This window comes from Ursus americanus, chromosome 2, assembly GCF_024610735.1.
Source record: "Ursus americanus isolate L20-20 chromosome 2, mUrsAme1.1.p, whole genome shotgun sequence".
NCBI lineage: Eukaryota > Metazoa > Chordata > Mammalia > Carnivora > Ursidae > Ursus > Ursus americanus.
Window position 1 is genome coordinate 40,968,563 of NC_142128.1, and position 21,693 is coordinate 40,990,255.

A 21,693-nucleotide genomic window follows, 5' to 3' on the forward strand; every position below is an offset into this window, starting at 1 on the left:
AATAAATAAAATCTTTAAAAAAAAAAGTAAAATAAAAAAGCAAGGCAAGGGGAGGAGAAAACACTGAAATAGAGAAGGGTACGTTGGCAATTCCAGGTAGGTGCTTCTCACCCACAGTACCCTAGGTACCCTTCTGTTTCCCCATTACTCTCACCCCGCCTATGTTGGATGCTGGTCAGACTCCACTGGTTGAGTTTTCCATTTTGATTCCCAGTATTCAGGGAGCTTGAGCAACAGTGAAGAGGGAGGTCACTCATGATCCTTGACAATTCCCCCAGATCCCCAGATCAAATTACTGTGCTATTTCAAGAGTCTCTAATTGGCAGGGAGACATCATTCCTCCCCCTTAAGAGCCACAGGGATGGAGTAAGCAGAGAGGGTTGGTGTCTGGAAGGCCCTCCCAGAACTTAAGTAGGGTGGAGGAGAGAAGCAGGGGAGGGTCAGAGTAATCTGGGTAGGATCTTGCCCTCTGTTTGCCCACAGTGATCTTTAAGGAGAACTTTCATGCCCACACCAACCAAGCTCTGCGCTGCTGTCTGCTCTTCTTGTTCTCTGCTCCCTCCTTACCCCCACCTAACCTACTGCCACACACACATCACAAACATCTTCGTTACCATCTCTGTTCTCCCTGGCTTCCTTCCAGGCCATGTCCTTCCTCCGCTTGGAGCCTGTTACTGACAGGTGGCAATTGATCCCAGTGCACCAGCTCCACACAATCTGAGAACATGCCAGGGGAGAGGTGGGCACTGTTCAAGGTGACCGGAGCTATCAGAGAAGAATATGAAGGGCTCTAATAGTCATTATGTCAAGGACAGATAGCTCCTGTTAATACTAAGCCCCAGCAGTGGGGTAACTGAGACACCCACCAGGACAGAGGGCAAAACTGGAGTCCACCCTTGAGAGCTTCCAGTCACTAGAGGTAGATGGGTAGATAGACCATCAATTGACTCTTGAAGAAAAGCAGAGAAACCATAGAGTCTCGCTGCAGGACAAGTGAACAAGGAGGTCCCAGGGATAGGAGGCAGTACAATAAGGGTGGGGGGAGTGTTGAATAAGGAGGAAAAAAAAGTAGAAGGACAGAAGATCAGAGATACATCCCTTCTAGTACAAGGGAAAGATACAGGGATATTTGATACTCAAATTCCAGCTCTCGTGCTCACACACTAAGTCTCCAGTTTAAGACTGAAATCCATGTAGGTTGCCACCACTGCTTTTCCAAAGGGGTCCTGGAGATGAGAGGTTCAGTAAAAGAGCCCCAGAGCCCCAGAGGTTGATGCCAAATTGCCCACTGCTGTAAGAATATGTTCGATATTTAGTTGGTTCCTAATTAAACAACCCAATATCAAACATATCACACAGAAGCAGGCAGGAAAGCTTTGGTGGTCATCTGCATTCCTTCCCTCCAGCCACCAAGCATGGCTAGATGGCAAGTCATCTCCCTGGGGAAGGACACTGACCCCGGCTCTTCACCTCCCAAGACGGCCGGCTCTTACTCATCTGCCCTTCGTGCTGTCCCTGTATCAGCCCCTCTCCTACCAGTGCCTGCCCTTTGCTGGATCACGTTAGCCTAAACCAGGAAGCATATCTGGCAGGGCTCCACATCCGGGCACCTATCCTTTCCAAGGGCTCCCAAACAGAGCTTCTCCCCCTGATGTCACGACCACAGTGCTGAGAGCCAGCCCGGCCACCTGCTCTCCTCAACCTCCTTCCCACTGTCCTGAGCCTTTCCGGGGGTGGGGGTAGGGGGATTGCACATCCTGCTTTACCTTTCCAATAGAACTCCTAACCTTCCAGATCACCTCCAGCAGAGCGCTGAGATCCTCTCAGCTGACACCCTCCTGGACTCCTCCTGCCCTTAAGTATTACAGAGAAGTAGCCATGAGAAACTTCCAGAATGCTTGGCTGCTTCCTCCCATCATCTTGTCCCTTCTCACCTTCTCCCCATGTCTTCCAGGCATCCTTAAAGTCACCCTCGGATGTCCAGAAGAGGAGAGTGACCTGTGTCATTGGCAACCTCCAGCCTGGGCTCCAGAGATGTGTGGTCTCCCCTGCCCAGCAGAACTGAATCAAGGGAGGAACCCCTCTGCCAGGAAGCTGCCTGCAGTCCTTAGGTCTCTTCTCTTCTGGGGATTTTTACACTGAAAACTCCTGGCCTGGCTTCCCTCACAGGGATCCAGCCTGGTTCCTTTCTGGGGGATGTTTCTTCTGAAGAGGATCAAGTCTGTTGAATGTCATGTGGCAGGCAGATGCTTCTCTCCACTGTGGCAGAAAAAGAGCCCAAGTTATAGCCTCACCGGGCGGGTAGGGGGCTTGGGTGGAAGTGCAGGGGTGGGAGGAGGAGGCTCTGCTTCAGCCCCAGGCTTGTTCCATGTGTCCCTGTTCCCATTAGTCTGGATTCCTGCCCCCCCCCCCACTACACATATACCAACCCCACAGAGCCCTTGATCTAGGTCAATAGCTTGTCCAAAGCCCTAGTCTAGTCAATTCCCGTTGTGCGGCTCCTGCCTTCCGGGGGCGGGGGGGGACTGACGAAAGGGCGTCCAAGCCCCAAGGTAGCCCTGTGCTGTTGTCTTACGTCCTTGCTGCTTCATGGCTCCTACTGGGAGCGTGTGTGCAGGTTTTGTTTCTGTGACCATCTTTCTTCCCCTTCTCCCCCACGCTTAGTTCCCTTCGCTGGGAACCTTGACTACCCTGGCAAACCAGAGGCTGGGAAATGACGAGCAGGAGTTGAAAGGACGAGGCAGAGACTGGGAATATTATTGATGTACTAGAGGAGAGCTTTCGTAGAAGGAGACGTTGACTTCAGGCATAACTAGGCAGAAACATTGATGGCATCTTATAAACACTTTCTAGCTCTCCTGGAGTGCCCTCCGTGTGGCTATTTCAAACAAGGCTGAGCCCCTCTGAACCAGAGGAGATGGGTAAGGCAGCAGCCATAGAGGAAAAGGGATGGATGGGTATGACGGGCTGAAACACTCAGCTGATGTGATGAGAGCAGACAGAGCAGGCAGAGGGGATCAGAGGAGATGGGCTCCCGAGGGCCCAGTCTGCCAATACCGGAGCCAGCCTGGCACTGACAAGCCCTGGGGAGAGAGGCCAAGGTCAGGGATCAAGGCATAGGGGGTGGGGTGTCCTGTGGGTCCCAGTGAACAGAGGAGAGAGGAATGAAGAAGTTGCTGAAGGAGTGTGGTGGGGGGTGGGTAGCAGCCAGGTGACGGAGGGGAAATAAAGAGGGAAGGAAATACCCCAGGGCAGGAAGACATCACTGTGGTACTGGACACTATGTGCTACCTCTCTGCAGAGTGCTTTATTTAATCCCCGGGAAGGGGAGGCATCGTCTCCATTTTATAAACAAGGAAATGTAACCCAGAAAGTTAAGGCAATTTGCCCCAAGCCACGCAGGCAGTAAGTGACAGAGGCAGGATTCAAACCCAGATGTGCTGTGTTCTCCGGAGGCCAGGCTCTCCTGGGGAACAGGAGCAGCAGAGCCAGGTGGGAGGCGGCCGCAGGCGGATGGCAGACGTGGAGAGAGGTGGTGGTAGTGGTGGTGGGGGAACAGGCTGAGCGGGAGACCCAGCCTCAGGCTGGGGGTCAGATCCAGGCCACATGCACCTGCTTCTGTCCCTTACAACGTGGTCACCACTCCCTCCCTCCCTTCTTCCCTCCTTCCTTTCTTTCTCTTTCTCTCTTTTTTCTTCCTTCCTTCCTTTCCTTCTTTCTCTTTCCTTCCTTCTTCTTTCTTTCTTCCTTCCTTTTTCTTCTTTCTTTCTTCCTTCCTTTCTTTTTCATCTTTCTTTCTTTCTTTCTCTTTCTTCCTCTTTCTTTCTTTCTTTCTTTCTTTCTTTCTTTCTTTCTTTCTCTTTCTTTCTTTCTTTCTTTCTTTCTTTCTTTCTTTCTTTCTTTCTTTCTTTCTTTTCTTTCTTTCTTTCAAGGGGAGGGGAGGGGAGGGAGTGGGACAGAGGGAGAGAATCCCAAGCAGACTCCCTGCTGAGGACATGGGGCTGGATCTCACAACCCTGAGATCATGACCTGAGCTGAAATCAAGAGACCAGCACTCAACTGACTGTGCCACCCAGGGACCCCTCGTCTGCCTGCCTTGTCCACACCTGCCTCCCCCAACCAGCCCATGAGCCCTGTGTCTTGTTGGGTGCAGGAACTTGTGAGTCATTGACTAAAGACACTTGGGAATCAGGGCTGATGGAAACCGGAGGATAAACGGATGCACAGGGCAGAGAGACAGGCGTGGGATGAAGTGACATCTTGGCTGCGTAGGGGGTGGTCGGGGGCTGGCCAGGGGCCTGCGATGGGCCTGGGTCACAGGGAAATCTGCGAGGGAAAAGGGAGGATACATGCTGTTCGTCAAGCACTAGGTTTGCTCTCTACATACCTTATTTAATTCTCATAATGATCCTGTGAGATGGGTATTATTTTCCCCACTTTCAGAAGAGGAAACTGAGGTTCAGAGAAGGAACTTACACAAAGTGACAACAATTAAGGGACGAAGCTGGACTTTGAGCCCACACCTGACTCCAAAGCCCATACCCTGCTCTCTACCTGCTGCCTCTCTGTGCTCATCAGTGGGAAACGGTGGGAGAAAAGGAGAGGGCTCTGACGTCCGAGAAACGCACACTGCAGGGTAGAGCCAGACTCAGGGTGGGGTAGGGGAGACGTGAGTTGTGCAGTGCACAGGGCCCCGGAGTAGAGGGCAGGGCAAGATCAGTGTGGAGAGGATCAGGGGCCAATGAGGATGCAGACAGCAGGTGAAGGAACCAGGAAGTCAGCCTGGTGGTGTTCTGCACATATTCCCTGCTGCACAACAGGGATCTCTTGGGCTTGGGATCTCATTTTATGGAAAGTGGATCTTCATAAGTAAGGTTCTCTGTGTCCTATAGACATATGTGATCAGTCAGTACTTTTTAGAATTCTTCAGAATCTGAACGCCTGCAGACTTAACATGCTCTTAACAGTCCCCCACACATCTCACTGCTCCTCACTTCCTTACACCTGCCAGCTCACCTGTCTCACCTCCATGGTGCTTCAGTTTGCAAGCCTGTCAATTTGTAGGAATTCGGGTCCAGAGAGAGACCTGTCCTGGGTCTCCTAACTGGCTGAGCCAAAGCCTGAACTCCAGGCCTCCTGACACCCAAACACATGGTTCCTGTGGGTGAACAGCCGCACTCAGAGCTATTTGTCCAAGACAGAAAAGACCGGAGGAAGTGAGAGCTGAGAGACGGTAAGCAAACCCCAGGAAGCTGTTTTAAGATTATGGCTATGAATAAACAGTGTTCAAAGAAATCAAGATCTAGGGCTGAAGAATGAACCACATGACTACATCTGAGCCTTTAAGAGCCAGCTTTGTTTCCGATGCCATCAGAGTCTCTCCACATAAAAAGCTTTGCCCATCTGATTTAGTTCCTGCTGGTACTGCCGATGCTCCTTTTCAAACAGCTGGTGCAGGGCTGCTTGACGGACCTGGTGGGGACAGAACAGAGTGTGAGGTGTGCCTTCTGCTTGCCCTCATTCCCATTCTCCCCCTGGTGGCTTTCCAGCCTGTGTCCTCTTGGACTTGGACTTAGCTGTGACATAAAGCAAGGCGGTGGCATAGAGGCTGCACCACTGGAGGGGAAGTCCCACATTCAGCAAATAATTGTTGAGAGCACCATGAACCAAGAGCTCTGCTGGGCACCTGGGATGCAAGGATGATGACGTGCCAGCAACTGGGACTCCTGGGAGAGAGGGGCTCTAAGAGGCAGGTGCCGGACAGTGAGATGGGGGGAGCAAGGACGAGTCCACACTCTGGGACTTGAGCATGTGCCGCCTGCAGCTGAACGCAAAGAGCCATTTAATGAAGAAAGTTACCGCTCGGGGATAATGCAGATGCAGATAAGGTGGGTGAGTGCTGGCGGCAACTAAGACTTTGGGGATCCAGTGGGCACAGGGCAGTAGTGGATGAGGCTTCAGGTCACCCTCGCTAGAACGCACCATCAGTAGCTGCTTATTGGCCAGTGCCAACTCCTGTCCCATGGTGTCCTGCATCCTCAGGGTAGCATATCGGTTTCTCCTCTGGCTCAGTGTCATCTGCCACAGACAGCGAGCGTGTGAATTCCGCCACCTGCCCCAGGTACAGAGGTCAGAGCCGGATGCGTTAGTTAGGAGCGGAGACACCAACCCCGTCGGTGAGGCCGCTTCCTTCCCAGACCCTCCACGCCAATGTCCGAAGATGGCAAACTCCTTGAAAGGGTAACTAGCACTAACTTCGAACCTAGGATATGTTGACTATGCAGACCATTTAATGATCATAATAGCCACGTGTCCTAGAAACCAATTTTTGCATCGTACCACAAGGAAACAAAGTTCAGGTGAGTTGCCCAAGGTCACATTAGGGCAGACGTGGGTATCAAATCCAGTCTAAGAATTAATACCTTCTGTTATATGATTCTCAACCTTAGCTAGACATATTCTGGAATCATTTGCTAAAGTTTTGTTTTTTAAGATTTCATTTTTAAGCAATTTCTACACCCAGTGTGAGGCTCAAACCCACAACCCTGACATCAAGAGGAACACGCTCCACCAACTCAGCCAGACAGGCACCCCAGGGTAGCTTTTTTTTTTTTTTTTTTAAGACTTTATTTTAGAGAGGGGTGCCTGGGTAGCGCAGTCATTATGCATCTGCCTTCAGCTCAGGGCTTGATTCCGGCGTTCCGGGATCGAGCCCTACATCAGGCTCCTCCACTATGAGCCTGGTTCTTCCTCTCCCACTCCCCCTGCCTGTGTTCCCTCTCTCGCTGGCTGTCTCTGTCACATAAATAAATAAAATCTTTAAAAAAAAAAAAAAAGACTTTATTTTAGAGAGAGGAGGGGGAGGAACAGAGGAGAGGGACAAGCAGACTCCGCGCTGAGATCAGAGCCCAAGGTGGAACTTGATCCCAGGACCTGGAGATCAAGTCAGTCACTCAACCGACTGAGCCACCCAGGAGGCCCTAATGCGTGAGGAATATGCATTTCTCTCTCTCACACACACACATGGTTTGCTCAGGTAAGCCCTGTTGAAAAAAATTTTTTAAACATTTTAAAAAAAATCTTTTTTAGGGGGAGAGGGGCAGAGGGAGTGGGAGAGAGAGATCTTAAGCAGACTCCACACTGAGTTCAGAGCCTGACACAGGGCTCCATCTCACTGATGTAGTTTTGGAATGTTGGTAAGGTCCCAAGCCAACAGCCAAGAAAGAATTGAGATGTCTTTGGTACAAAATGGTGGTTTATAAAAGCACGGGGACAGGACCGGTGGGCAGAAAGAGCTGCTGCCCCGGGGTTGTGAGGAAAGAGGGAGGTTTTCAAAAGAATCTTCATATGCTAAGGAGGACCTACAAGATGCCAGGGGCCTGGGGCGCCTGGGTGGCACAGAGGTTAAGCGTCTGCCTTCGGCTCAGGGCGTGATCCCGGCGTTACGGGATCGAGCCCCACATCCGGCTCCTCCTCTATGAGCCTGCTTCTTCCTCTCCCACTCCCCTGCTCTGTTCCCTCTCTCGCTGCCTGTCTCTATCTCTGTCAAATAAATAAATAAAATCTTTAAAAAAAAAAAAAAAAGATGCCGGGGGGCCTGGCCACTGTCAAGTTAGGGCTGTTTTTCCCTCTAGCAAGGCATTAACGTTAAGACAGCTGGGAGTTTCCCTCTGGAAGTTAGGTTATTGATAAGAATGCTTTTTTCTTGTAAATCACTAAGACATTTGTAAACTGAGACTTCTGTCCTCCAGGACTGTCATCTCTGTGAGTTAACCATTTGTTCTTCCTTCCCTTCACTTCAGAGCAGCCAGGAGCGCCTGAGGAAGGTCACACAGATCCCACCCGGGGGTGTACTTTTCCTCAGCTTGCCTTCTGCTCCCTCATCAAGACCCCGAGATCTCAGGGCGCCTGGGTAGTGCAGTCGTTAAGCATCTGCCTTCGGCTCAGGGCGTGATCCTGGCGTTATGGGATCGAGCCCCACATCGGGCTCCTCTGCTGGGAGCCTGCTTCTTCCTCTCCCGCTCCCCCTGCTTGTGTTCCCTCTCTCGCTGGCTGTCTCTCTGTCACATAAATAAATAAAATCTTTAAAAAAAAAAAAGACCCCGAGATCTCAACAAGAGCCAAATCAAGAGTCAAACACTTAACCTAATGAGTCACCCGGGAACCCTTAAAGATTTTTATTTTTAAGTAATCTCTACACCCAACGTGGGTCAAACTCACAATCCCAAGATAAGAGTTACACGCTTCACCGACTGAGCCAGCCAGGTGTCCCTGCCCTGTTGAAATAAAAAAAATAAATAAAATTAAAAAATCAAGTATTTTTTACAGACGATAGAAAATTTAACCCATATAGAAATACACTGAGAGTTACAGTCGTGCTGTCCGAGTTCCTGTCTCTCTGCCCACATTGCCTGGATGGCTTCCCAGAACCATGATCCAGCTGCCACCAGCAAAGGAGCCAACCCCGGGGCGGGGGGGGGGGTGCCACCTGGGGCCCTGCAGGCAAGAGGCTAGCTGATGACCCTCAAGATGTCAGGCAACAAAGGAATTTCTGCCTTCCCTCAATCAGACCTTTTCAAATGGGTGGGGACCATCTTGGAGCAGCTGACAAAGTCGATGAAGATGTGAGGTGTTAAGTTCTCTCTGGAGTTCCCCAGTGGTTCCCCTTACAATGCACCCACGGTGAAGTTCCTCACACCCTGCTACCACCCCAGCGTGGACACCCAGGGCAACATCTGTCTGGACATCCTGAAGGACAAGTGGTCTGCCCTGGGTGACGTTAGGACCATCCCGCTGTCCGTCCAGAGCCTGTTAGGAGAAACCAACATTGATGGCCCTTTGGTTATCGAGCTCTAGAAAAACCCGTAGCCTTTAAGTAACTGCAAGAACCCTACTCAAAGGCGGTCTCCAGCCAAGAACGCTGTGTAGTTTCTCTCCTTGTGTTGTCTTTTTATTTTATCCTTAGATATTCTGTCCTTTCCTTCATTTATGTCTAGGATTTTGTTTCTTAAGCTGTGGTGTCATTTTTGTTTTGTTTCTGTTTTTTAAATTAAGCCTCTGGGGGCTCCTGGGTGACTCGGTCTTTAAGCGTCTGCCTTCAGTTCAGGGTGTGATCCCGGCGTTCTGGGATCGAGCCCCACATCAGGCTCCTCCGCTGGGAGCCTGCTTCTTCCTCTCCCACTCCCCCTGCTTGTGTTCCCTCTCTCGCTGGCTGTCTCTATCTGTCAAATAAATAAATAAAATCTTTAAAAAAAAAAAAAGAGAGAGGGATGACTCTCTGGCTCAGTTGTTGAGCACGTGACTCTTGATCTTGGGGTTGTGAGTTCAAGCCCCACGCTGGGTATAGAGATTACTTAAAAATAAAATCTTTGGGGTACCTGGGTGGCTCAGTCGATTAAGTGTCCAACTCTTGAATTCAGCTCAGGTCCTGACCTCAGGGTTGTGAGATCGAGGCCCATGTCGGGCTCCCTGCTGGAGATTCTCTCTCCCTCTGCTCCTCCTTCTCCCTCCCTTAAATAAATAAAATGTTAACAAAAATAAAAAAAATAAAATCTTAAAAAATATATACTAAATGAAAAGTTAAAGCTTTGTTTTTCCACCCCAGTTCTCAATGAAGTTATGTTTCTTGTGTATATTTTCAGAAAAGTTTCTATCATATACAAGTATTATTATTATTTTTTTTTTACCATGAATTCATACTTTTACATAAGTAGTATTATTTAACAATTTGGACTTTTCCTACCAGCACATAAAGATTTGCTTCATTCTGTGTAAAGGCTGCCTAGTATTTTTATATCATAATTTAACCAACTAGATGGTTTCTACTTAAAAAAAAAAAAAATTTTTTTTTTTTTAAAGTAATCTCTACACCCCGCCTGGAGCCTGAACTCAAAACCCTGAGATCAAGAGTTGCGTGCACCTCCAACTGAGCCAGCCGGGTGCCCCCCTTTTTACTTTTGTAAACAGTGCTGTCCGGCACACTCTTGTGTATGTACACTCTAGAGCTCCTGCAGGTATAAAAGGTCAACTAGACATACAGCTGCCAGGTCCATGGATATGTGAATTTTGAGATCTTAGGTTTTGATAAATTTCATCAAGCTGTCTTTGTAAAAAGGCTGCATCATTCTGGACTCCCATCCTTGATGGCTCTGGGTATAGCCAACTGCGAAACCTTTAAAAACAGGCTTATCCTACCTGATCCCAGACCACTGTAGTCAGAATCTTCTGGGTTAAGACCTTAGCTCATGTGTCTTAAAAAGCTCCCAGGTGAAGGAGAGACATACAGCCTGGTCTTCTCATTCAGTCACTCAACAAATACTTACCTGCATACCTATCACGATTAATACAACAAAGCATTACATTCTACTTAATAAAAGAACAAAAACTTGATCGGATTTTCCTTCGGACAACAAGGAGAAAGAGACAGTAAAAGCACTGTGTGGGTAGCACAACCTAGTGGGCACTGGCAGGCTGTCCCTGAAAGGCTGCATCCTGCACCTGCACACCCCTTTCCTTCTTGAGGAGCCCCGGACAAGGATGAAGTGTATCTGACAGGTGGCTAGAGGGAAGGACACAAGGGTGACAAGGTCAAGCTGAGGATAAGGGAAGGGATAGAAGCAGAAATTACCTGTCAACCATCTTCTTAAATCCCAGGACCCTTTGAAAACTCTGCAAGAAAAGCAAGTTGCTTGTCTGCCTTGACGTCCAGCACCCCATCCCCAGCACCTTTCCCATGGGCCTCTCTTCTTGACAGGGAATGGTCACTTCCTAGGAGAAGTGAGGGCAAGAGTGCTACTCCTTCCAGAACAGATTAAATAAAACATACAGGGAGGAGCTGGCATACAGCAGCCAGCACTTACATCACAGGCCCCTCAAGAAACTGCTTCTGGTCAACCCAGCCCCCTTCCAGCTCTGCACACCTCTTCGACTTTTGTCGTCTTTTCCACAGACATGTCCACAAGCTGGTGAGACACAGGCTCAGGACGCGAAGCAGGCTCTCCCTTCTGTCCAGCCGGTCACCCAGGATTCAGTAGTCATAGCAACACATTTGCCTCCAACAACAACCCCAGCGCCTAGGACTTGGTCACCTGGCCTGTTGCCCTGGAGACCTAAAGGGAATCCTGGTTCTCCTGCCTTCTATTAGTGACACAGGCAATTCTAGGAGCAAGGACCACGGTCCCAATTTCAGGGTTTCTTCTGTGGGGTCCCTGTATGATCCTACGTCCAAAGAACATATTCTATGCCTGTTTCATTAAAAGGCAACTGCAGGGCAACTGGGTGGCTCAGTCAGTTAAGCATCTGACTCTTGATTTCGGCCCAGGTCATGATCTCAGGGTCATCAGCTCCAGCCCCATGTCAGGCTCCGGGCTCAGTGGGAAGTCTGCTTTTCTCTGCACCTCCCCCTGCTCCTGCACATGGACGCTCCCTCTAAAATAAATCTTAAAAAAAAAAAAAAAAAGGCAACTATAAAGAAATGAATCATATGCTTTTCTAATTGTTCATTTTATTAAATAATCTAGAATGTCAGACCGGTGCATTGGTCTGACATTTCTTCACTGTCCCACAGTATCCCCAATAACTGTGGGGGGATGGGATTATGTCAGGTGCCAACATTCCCTTTTCCATTTATTTAAGACAGTATGGAAAGAAAGCGTAAGGGCAGATCCTTGCACGTCAGGGAATTTGTGTTAACGTTTCCACACACCCTGGATTAATCCAAGTGGAGCACCAGGCAAGCTGTTCCATGTAGCACGCATGGCCTCACCAGACCTCCCCACCAGCTCGTGTCCGCCTTTCCTACCAATCACCTCTAATATGTCTCAAACCCAAATGGTCCCCATTCACCTATGTATAAAGGGGTAGACATGAAGACACAAGGCCCTGCCACCTCAACTCTCACTCTTAGGATTATCCTATTTATAGTCTGGAAAAGAGGGGGGAAAAAAGGCAGGTGAACTATAATCAAAACCAAGTGAGGATTTTTAAGGAAGCATCGATGGAAACATTAAGAAAAACATCTGAATTCAACTCCAGAAAAAAGTGCTGCCAAGGGAAAATGAAGTCCTGATTCTCTGAAACAGGCTGTAAGAACAAGCTGGAGAATGATCCTCTAGGCATGAACCCTAAGAGTTCTGGACACTGTGGCACTTCAGCTGGACCCACCAGCCGGATGACCTGAAGCCACTGGCACAGCCAGCATCAGAGCAGCGTCCATCAGCCCCGTCACAGAGTACTTTCCAGTGTGTTATAGTTGTCCTTAAAGCTCTTCAGTTCAAGGAAGTGCTTGGCACGTTTACTCTTCTGACTGGAAGGGAGGTATGTCACCTGGATGGTTGTTGGGGAGACTTCAGGAGACTGGGTTAGGTCTTTGGCTGCCGACTGGTGCTGCCTCTGAGAGCTCCCGCTTCGTGCTTTGACCCTGGAGAACACAGAGAGGGCAGCTCAAGGACAGAATGAGGACTAACACAAGAATACAATTCAAGGCTCATCCATTCTATAAATGTAGCTATAGCCACGAATGATCCCTGTCCTTGTCCTATCTTATAAATGAGTTACTAAAACCCCATCTGACAGCTTCGAAGTAGCAGATAAACCAATTTTCCCACTGAGTCCCTGCCTCTGGCTCAACGTTTTCTTCATCTCACTATAGAGAAAACTTTTAATTCTGATTTACCTAATGTGTGTATGTCGCTAATATACTCCCAGTCCAAAAACAGTCCCTTGAAAACTGAACACCAAAAAATAAGAACAGAAGTGGCTACTGAGTACTTACAACCTGTTAGGACATTAAATTTGGTTTTTTACCAGTATCTAATTTACAGATACCCCCACATCTCTACATGGTGGTAACATGCCCATTTTCCAGGTTAGGAAATTGACAGCCCCTTTGCCTGAGGTCACAAAGCTATCAAGTGACAGAGTTGGGGTGCAAATCTAAGTCTGTCAGATTTCAGAGCCTATCCTCTTTGTTAGACTCATCAAAACTTTCTAGAAACCATTAATTAAGGAATGAATTATTTTTCTTAAGTTCATCTATTTAAGTAATCTCTACATCCACTGTCGGGCTTGAACTTGAACTCACGACCCTAAGATTAAGAATCAAGTGCTTGGGGCACTTGGGTGGCACAGTCAGTTGGGTGTCTGACTCTTGGTTTTGGCTCAGGTCATGGGATCGACCCCCATCTTGGGCCCCATGCTCAGCTTGGAGTATGCCTGAAATTCTCTCTCCCTCTCCCTCTGCCCCTCCCACTCACACTGTTTTTCCTCTCTAAAATAAATAAATAAATCTTAAAAAAAAAAGTCACATGCTCTTCCAACTGAGCCAGCCACAGGCACCCCTATTTATTTATTTATTTGTTTGTTTATTTTATCATTTTAAAAAAAGATTATTTATTTGACAGAGAGAGAGAGCAAAAGAGGGAACACAAGCAGGGGGAGTGGGAGAGAGAGAAGCAGGCTTCCCGCTGAGCAGGGAGCCCGATGCGGGGCTTGATCCCAGGACCCTGGGATCATGACCTGAGATGAAGGCAGACACTTGAGGACTGAGCCACCCAGGCGCCCCACCCCTATTTATTTAAGTAAGCTCTATGCCCAAAGTGAGGTTTGAACTCACCACCCTAAGATTAAGAGTCACGTGCTCTACTAAGTCAGCCAGATGCCCCACAAGGACTGAATTAGTATTTTTTTTTTTAAAGATTTTGTTTTTTTTATTTATTTGACAGAGATAGAGACAGCCAGCGAGAGAGGGAACACAAGCAGGGGGAGTGGGAGAGGAAGAAACAGGCTCCTAGCAGAGGAGCCTGATGTGGGGCTCGATCCCATAACGCTGGGATCACGCCCTGAGCCAAAGGCAGATGCTTAACCACTGTGCCACCCAGGCGCCCCTGAATTAGTATTTTTTAAAAGATTTTATTTTGGGGGCATCTGGGTGGCTCAGTTGGTTAAGCGTCTGCCTTCAGCTCAGGTCATGATCCCAGGGTCCTGTAATTGATCCCCATGTCAGGTTCCCTGCTCAGCGGGGAGCCTGTTTCTCCCTCTCCCTCTGCCTGCCGCTCCCCCTGCTTATGCTTGTTGTCAAATATAAATAAAATCTTAAAAAATAAAAAAAATTTATTTTTAAATAATTGCCACATCCAACATGGGGCTCAAACTCACAACCCCAAGATCAAGAGTCACATGCTCTACTGACTGAGCCAGCCAGGTGCCCCAAGGACTGAATTAAAAAAAAAAAAAAGGTTTCTTTGGGGCTCCTGGGTAGCTCAGTCGGTTGAGTGTCTGCCTTCAGCTCAGGTCATGATTTCAGGGTCCTGGGATCGAGCCCCGCGTCAGGCTCCCTGCTCAGTGGGGAGTCTGTTTTGCCTTCTCCCTCTGTCCCTCCCCCTGCTTGTGTGTGAGCTCTCTCTCAAATAAAATCTCAAAAAGATAGTAAGAAAATATGTATTTATTTATTTTAGAGAGAGAGAAAGAGTGTACACACACATGGGTGAAGGGCAGAGGGAGAGGGACAGAATCTCAAGCACACTCCCTGCTGAGCACAGAGCCCGCCACGGGGCTCCATCTCATGACCTTGAGATCATGACCTGAGCCAAAAACAAGAGTTGGATGCTTACTGACTGAGCCACACAGGTGCCCTCCAAGGACGGATTTTTTTTTTTTTTTAAGATTTTATTTATTTATTTGACAGAGAGACAGCCAGCGAGAGAGGGAACACAAGCAGGGGGAGTGGGGGAGGAAGAAGCAGGCTCATAGCGGAGGAGCCTGATGTGGGGCTCGATCCCAGGACTCTGGGATCACACCCTGAGCAGAAGGCAGACGCTCAACAGCTGAGCCACCCAGGCGCCCCAAAGGACTGAATTCTTAACAAAATTGTGGTAAAATACACACAAGATTTACCATCTCGACCACTTGTAAATGTTACAGTCAGCAGCGTCAAGTACACACACACTGTCGTGCAGCCATCCCACCGTCCACCTCCAGAGCTCTTTTCATGCTGCAAAACTGAAGCTCTGTCCCCATTAAGCCCTAAGCCTCCAGTCCCTGGCACCCACCATCTCCTTTCTGTCTATATGAATTTGAAGACTCTACAGACCCCAGATGAGAACTACAAACTACTTGGCTTTCATAGAAACTGTACCTTGAACAGGTCCCGTAAGTTACTTCCAGACTAAACACCCTTCTCATCCTCTCCCCTGCTTACTTCCACTCCTGTTTAGAGCAGTTTTTACTGGACCTTTTGTTTTTGGAACAAGGTAGTTTATTTTTAAGGACACAGATAAGAGAGGACAGACATACCCCTTATCTTTTGAGAAAGAGCCATACTCAACACAGCAGGAAACAGAGGTGGTTCTTTTCAAGACCAGTAACTAACTTTTTATTCTACATTGGCTTTCCCTCTCCACCCTTTCAACTTTGCATAAACAATACCACCGAAGATATGTTAGCGCACATTTAAAATGATGCCAGACAAAAGTTGTGATTCCTGCAACACAGACACTCAACAGCTAATGCTACAGTGATGCCCGTAGCTTCAGATGGAGTTCCTAATGCTCTAAGTGCTGATAAAAATGGATGGCACGTAATTGTTACTTTATCAGACCAAGACATAGAAGGAAGACACTGGAACCCTGGAAGAGAAGGAAATCCCTATATGAAAAATTTTATCCCCTTTATTGGTATAAAGTTACACCACTTTTGACATTTTACTCACCTGGACTTAAAAAAAAAAAGAGGGCACAAAAGTAGGAGAGGCTTCTCTCCCCGTAACCTTGTAGAGCAGCACGTGCTTTCCGACGTGAGGGAAAGGCAGGACCTGACAGCTCGTCATCAGATTTTATTAATACTGCTTATGAAGGGCATCTTGCTGGGGGGTGGGCCAGCACTACCGTACTCTCCAACCAGCCCCTCCAACATATTCCCCTTCAAACTTACACAGTGGCCAGCTCACTCAGGGCCTCCTGGTAGCGAAGGTACTCACTCTGGCCAAAGACCTGAGGAAAGAGGAAGGGTGAGATTCCCGTACTCCTTTTGTTCTCTGAAGGAAAAAGTGGCCATCCAGCTTACCCCTGTCCCGTAGCGGGCTGTCTCATAGCCATCCAGCAAGGTATCAATGAGGGCCTTGCGAACACCCTTAAAAGGAGTACTAGTGTTCCGAAGATCTAGCAGATAGGAGCGGAAATTCTTGCCCATTAAGGAACGGGGATGTCTGCCTTCAGCATGAAATGGTATCTCTGTGGAGATAATAGATAATAGTGATAACACTTCTCCCCTTTATCAGTATTTCTAGTTTATCTCTCAAATTTAGAAATGGATCCAATGAAAGAATTGGGGGAACTTCTAATAGAATGAAGAAGACCACAGGTAGAGAGCTGTGTCTGAGTGGTCGTTTGGTGGTAGCAACACAGCTATGAGCTGCACCAGTGGCACCTAATAGTGTCTCTTTCCAATTTATCCTCCTACTTACTCATCCTGGCTCTGAAATATAAACCACGTTTTAGGAGAGACGAAGCAGAAATAATTCAAGAACCATTTATCTTGGTCTTATTGAGAAAGCAGATGTCACCTGTCTTTTGTGGAAAAACAAGCAAATCACCACCATCCATTTCATGAAACCAAAGGTCTAAAGAAAATAAATCCACTCATTGAAGAAGAAATAATGTGCCTCCATCATTTCCTTAGACGAAATAAATCTAGTCCTCTCAAAAATCTAGGAAATTCCTCTTAGCTAGAGACGTACAGAAAGGACAAATTCTAATATATATAAAGTGGGTTCCTCCTTCTTTCCCAGGTGAGCTTTCAGGATCCTGAATAGCCCGTCAAGTGGCCCTTACCAGAGGCACGGATGGCATCCAGAGCTTTCATTCTGTATAGATAGTTGTAGCAATCTGTTGAAAAAGAGACTGGTCATAGACATAACCCTCAGAAGATTTTCCAAACTTCAGCAAGCTAATAAAATGCCTCCCCACATCTGACATATACCCAGCAATAGAGGAACCACGGGTGTAGGTTTTCCAGCAGCTATGCTAACAGCTCGGAAAGCAAAGGAATTCTGAACTTGTGGGATTCCTCACTGAAGTATCCCACAAGAGCATGCCACGTACTCTGATTTCCCTGGGTTTCTAGCTGTAGCAGTCTTGCATCACCATCTGCAAGGAGCCGAGGTTCATACTTGATATCTTGAACCCTGGATAGCCGGATATCAATCTCCTCTTTTAAGTCCTGTTCACACAGAGAAAAGAATATGCAATCACTTACTCTATACTCTGCTTTCCATGAACCTGGAAATGGGGCAGAGCAAGTGAACAACTAAGACAAAAGCAGCAGAAAAAATGCTATGTCTGATAAAATTGCCAGATAAGACTAAAAAGTTTAAGGATAGGATTAGGTTCTCTAAAAACTTCTCTAAACTATACATCTCTAAGCTAGATCTTTTAACCTGCCAGAATTTCTTCAAGTTCCACAGCATCAACATTATTTCTGACTCAACTGGGTTTAAAATCTTAGTTAGGTGTTATAAAGAGCTTCCAGAGAAAGAGAAAAAATGAACAGCAACTGGAAATCATACTCTAAAAATCTGTGAAGAGGCCTGTGATTTATAATAGCTTGGGGACTACCCTACCTGGTGGACCACAGACCTTCTAAAAGCTTTCTTCTAGAGTACATTAAATCTTTTAAGTAGGTAATTCACATCCATGGTGTAAATTTCAAACAAAGGTACTAACGCTACTCCTCACTTATCCAGAAGCAACCACTGTTAACAGTTTCAAGTTCATCTCTCTTATTTAAGAGGATTGCCAGAGCCCCAGCAGATTTTCCTGTGACTTTTTCATTTATTTAAGTACGCTCTACACCCAGTGCAGAGTCCAACGTGGGGCTTGAACTCGGGATCCTGAAACCAAGACCTGAGCTGAGGTGAAGAGCTGGAGGCTTAACTGACTAAGCCTGCCAGGTGCCACTTCGTGCTACTTTTTTAGCAACTTCCACTATGAAATATATTATATGTTGAATACGTGTTATGTATATTTTAAGTAATATAAAAATTGTTAAGATGAACATCTGTACCTGCTATCCTGTTTACGAACTAGAACATTACCACTGACTCTGCAGCCTTGTGTGCCTACCCCTGATTGAATGCAACCCCCAATCTTAATTTGTCAACAATCTAATTTTTCTTTACTATTTTATCACATTATCAACCTAAACAAGATATTTAGCTTTGCTGGTTTTGAATTTTACACAAATGGAAAAATATGTTTTGAATTCCTTTGCAACTTGTCTTTTAAAATTTTAAATACTTGGGGCATCTGGGTGGCTCAGTTGGTTAAGCATCTGCCTTTGGCTCAGGTCATGGGGATCCAGCCCCACATTGCACTCCCTGCTCAGCGGACAGCTTGCTTCTCTCTCTCCCTCTGTTGCTCCCTGTTTGTGTGCTCGCTGTCAAATAAATAAAAAATCTTTAGGGGCGCCTGGGTGGCGCAGTCGTTAAGCGTCTGCCTTCGGCCCAGGGCGTGATCCTGGCGTTCTGGGATCGAGCCCCACATCAGGCTCCTCCGCTGGGAGCCTGCTTCTTCCTCTCCCACTCCCCCTGCTTGTGTTCCCTCTCTCACTGGCTGTCTCTCACTCTGCTAAATAAATAAATAAAATCTTTAAAAAAAAAAAATCTTTTAAAAAAATTTTTTAAATACTTTATTGCAATAGGTTGAACTTACATGTGATAAAATGCATCCAATTTGTGTACAAGGATGAGTTTTGACAAATGAATACACCCACTCAACCACCATAACAACCAAGATACGTAACATTTCCATCACCCCAAAATGTTCTTCATACCCCTTTGCAGTCGACTTCTCCTTCCCTGCTCCAGGCAACAATTATGTACTTTCTATTGATATAGTTCTGCCCGTTTTAAAATTTCATATAAATGGAATGGAACAAAATGGTGGATACTCTTTCATGAATGGCTTTCCGTTTTTTTTCACTCAGCATGTTTTTGAAATCCACTTAAGTTTGTGACTTTTTCATTCAAAAATGCTTTAGTGTTTCATTTGTGTTCATGTATTTGTTGCTTAGCTCATTTTTAATCCTTATGGTATTCCGGAATACGAGTGTATTATTATAAATATATTCTCAAGTAGACATTTGGACCAACAGTTTCTTCTTGAAATATCACCGAAACGAACACTCTTATACGTCCTCTGGTACAACATCAACAAAAATTAATTTCTCTATGCTACAAGTGGGTGGAACTGTGGCACTATGGATTATGTACATGTGCAATCTTACCAGATAATGCCCAATTATTTCCCAAAGCAGTTTTACTCATTTGCACTTCTACCAGCAATAAATGAGAATTTATATGAGAGAATTTTTTTAAAGCAGAAGGGATCTTATCTCATCTAGTCCAGAGAGCTCCTAAATAATCAAAGTTTTGATTGGTTCATGATGTGCTGGAAGCCAACCCTATATCCCTCTTATGGAGGGCAGGTGGCATTTGGAGAACTGAGGGAATGTGGAAGAAGCTCTGTTGAGGTTTTAGATCACAACACCTTCCTTAAGGTTTTCCATGAACTACCTCAGCAAAGCACAAAAAAAGGAGGATTAACAGCACTGGTTGATGAAAGAACACTGATCTAGAGTTGAGGGAATTGTGTACTAGCTCTAATTCTCCCACTAGCCTGTTTGTCCCAATAACAAATTATTGGGTACCTACTATATGTAGACTCTGGCTTTACTGTGGTAAACAGAACTGGCATGGGGCCTGCATTCTTGAACCTTAGTCTAGCGGAAGCTGGGCACTGAACGAATCGACAAATGTAAAAGAAAATTTGTAGTAAAATAGTATCTAGAAAAATATCAGGATACTATGAGAAAATAAAAAAGAGCACCTACTTTAAAATAGATAATAAACACTCTTCTTTGGAGAGGAATGACATTTGAGCTAAGCTCTAGAGAGCCAATCAGCTAGCCAAGAGAAGACTGGAGACGATCATTCCAGAGCACAGTAACAGCACATGTAAACGTTGGAAATCTAACCCCTGTAGCAGGATCCCAGCTAGACCCCGGGATCAGGGAGAGCCATACAAGAGGGTGGGGGCGGTGGGGGGCACCGACTTCTGGTTTGACGGGTTAGATGTCAGATGCCTGTCAGACCTGGCGGACACGCTAGAAAGCCAACTAGATATGTACCTGCGGGGCTCCCACATGCATAAAATTTGGGAGAGATAAATTTTTTTTCCTAAGATTTTATTTATTTATTTATTAGAGAGAGAGAGAGACAGATTAGCGAGAGAGAGCGGGAGCAGGGTAGATATTTAAAAGCCAAGGAACGGAAGACAGTTACCTGAGGAGACAGTATGGACAAAAAGACCACTTGGTTATTTCCAGTCTGTATATCCTGGAGTAAGCGCCTTCCTTTTCTTGGGTTTCAGTTTGTCACCCGAATGGTGGAACCACATGCTTTATGAGGCCCTCCAACATCTGAAGTTCCGTCAAGGCAGCCCTTCTCATGGATCTGGGCTAACGTAACCCCCAACCCCATCCTAAAGCAAACCTTGCACAGGAAACACAACGTTGAACTTGTAACTCTTACCACAGAGCTGGCAATTTTAATCCAAGTCTTTCATTCCGCAGATGCAAACACTGAAGTTCCCAGGTAAAGTGCAGCTGCGCCGCAGCACGGAGCTCTAACCCGGGACCGAGCTGACCCTTCCCGCTCCCTCCACTACGGTGAGCGCGTGGGTCAAGGACTCAAGGACGACAAAACATGGGCACTGAAGTCATCTTAAAGGTAAAAGACATCTCCTGCTAGGCCCCACTGGAGCTGGAGAACCAGGCCCATCTCGTGCCTTAAGGACCTACCTTGGGGGCATTGTGTCCCACAGGGACATGAGGTCCCCTTCGGGATTTCATTGCAAAGCGCATGATTTGCCTCTTCACAAAAATAAATAGCAGGACAAACACCTGTCCAAAAGATAAGAGAGAAGGAAGGAATCTTTAATAAAAAAGTTTAAAAAAGGGGGGACACGCCTCCGTTTTAAATGCCCAGATGTGGCTTTCAGGGGTACTTCGAGGTACGCCTTCCCGCAGAGCAGGGGCGGGGCGGGCCACGGGGACCCTGCGGGGCAGGGCGGGGCCGCCGAGGCGGTGGCTTCGGTCCCCAGGTACTCCTGGGGCAGGTTGAGTCCAGGCCCAGAAAAGGCGCAGGAGAGGGAGTGGAGGATGCGGACGGGGGAGCGCCCACGACAGGGGTCTCTACTGGGTCAGACGCGACGGCAGGAGGGGGTGGGGGATCTCCTCACCAGGCTCCCGTAGGCCATCACCAGCACGACATTCACCCCGGACAGCCAGTTACTGCCGGACGCCATGGCCTCCCCACCCCGCGCACAACTGCGCCGGGTCACCCCGCCGCCCTGCCTCGTCAGCCCGGGCTCCGCCGAGGCACCGGCGCCTGGGCTCCCCGAAATCCCCCGGCCATTTCCTCACGGGGAAAGACCAAGGCTGACCCGGCCTGAAAACATGGCGGACGGGAACCCAGGAAAAAAGAACGTCGCCTTCCCGCTACCCCCTAGCACGTGACCCAAGCCCGCACCGGCCCCACGGGCGGCGTGCGCCGAGGCGGCGCACGACGCCAGGAACCGGAAGCGGAGGCCGCCCGTGCGTCACGCGGCGGAGGCGGGGCGGCCGCGCGGAGCCGTAGCG

At 47.6% G+C, this 21,693-nt stretch overlaps 2 protein-coding genes and 1 pseudogene across 2 annotated transcripts; 1 reads left to right on the forward strand and 2 right to left on the reverse strand.

Annotated features, from left to right (window-relative positions):
• Positions 1-3,919: 3,919 nt before the first annotated feature.
• Positions 3,920-11,346, reverse strand: CFAP141 (cilia and flagella associated protein 141). Its single transcript, XM_045784584.2, has 4 exons — positions 10,920-11,346; positions 10,628-10,668; positions 5,983-6,112; positions 3,920-5,472 (listed from the first exon to the last, which is right to left on the reverse strand). Exons 1-4 carry the CDS (start codon positions 10,950-10,952, stop codon positions 5,371-5,373), a joined length of 306 nt encoding a protein of 101 aa, XP_045640540.1. The 5' UTR covers positions 10,953-11,346; the 3' UTR covers positions 3,920-5,370.
• LOC123783303 (ubiquitin-conjugating enzyme E2 C pseudogene) lies at positions 8,518-10,198 on the forward strand (annotated as a pseudogene).
• A 137-nt stretch (positions 11,347-11,483) lies between the features above and the next one.
• LTAP1 (lipid transport auxiliary protein 1) lies at positions 11,484-21,571 on the reverse strand. Its single transcript, XM_045784438.2, has 7 exons — positions 21,294-21,571; positions 20,854-20,955; positions 17,097-17,214; positions 16,827-16,880; positions 16,060-16,226; positions 15,928-15,986; positions 11,484-12,418 (listed from the first exon to the last, which is right to left on the reverse strand). The coding sequence occupies exons 1-7, from the start codon at positions 21,357-21,359 to the stop codon at positions 12,223-12,225; spliced, it is 762 nt and encodes a 253-aa protein (XP_045640394.1). The 5' UTR covers positions 21,360-21,571; the 3' UTR covers positions 11,484-12,222.
• Positions 21,572-21,693: the final 122 nt, after the last annotated feature.

Bases quoted from the DNA above. Each gene is read 5' to 3' on its own strand.
- CFAP141 (XM_045784584.2), bottom strand. From the start codon at position 10,952: ATGTCTGTGGAAAAGACGACAAAAGTCGAAGAG. The intron at 10,669-10,919 runs GTGTGCAGAGCT...CTTTTCTTGCAG, and splicing joins AGACGACAAAAGTCGAAGAG to AGTTTTCAAAGGGTCCTGGG. The intron at 6,113-10,627 runs GTAATTTCTGCT...TACCTGGGGCAG, and splicing joins TTTAAGAAGATGGTTGACAG to GTGGCGGAATTCACACGCTC.
- LTAP1 (XM_045784438.2), bottom strand. From the start codon at position 21,359: ATGGCGTCCGGCAGTAACTGGCTGTCCGGGGTGAATGTCGTGCTGGTG. The intron at 17,215-20,853 runs GTAGGTCCTTAA...CTGTGTGAACAG, and splicing joins TGGGACACAATGCCCCCAAG to GACTTAAAAGAGGAGATTGA. The intron at 16,881-17,096 runs GTACGTGGCATG...CTTTTTCAACAG, and splicing joins AGAAACCCAGGGAAATCAGA to ATTGCTACAACTATCTATAC.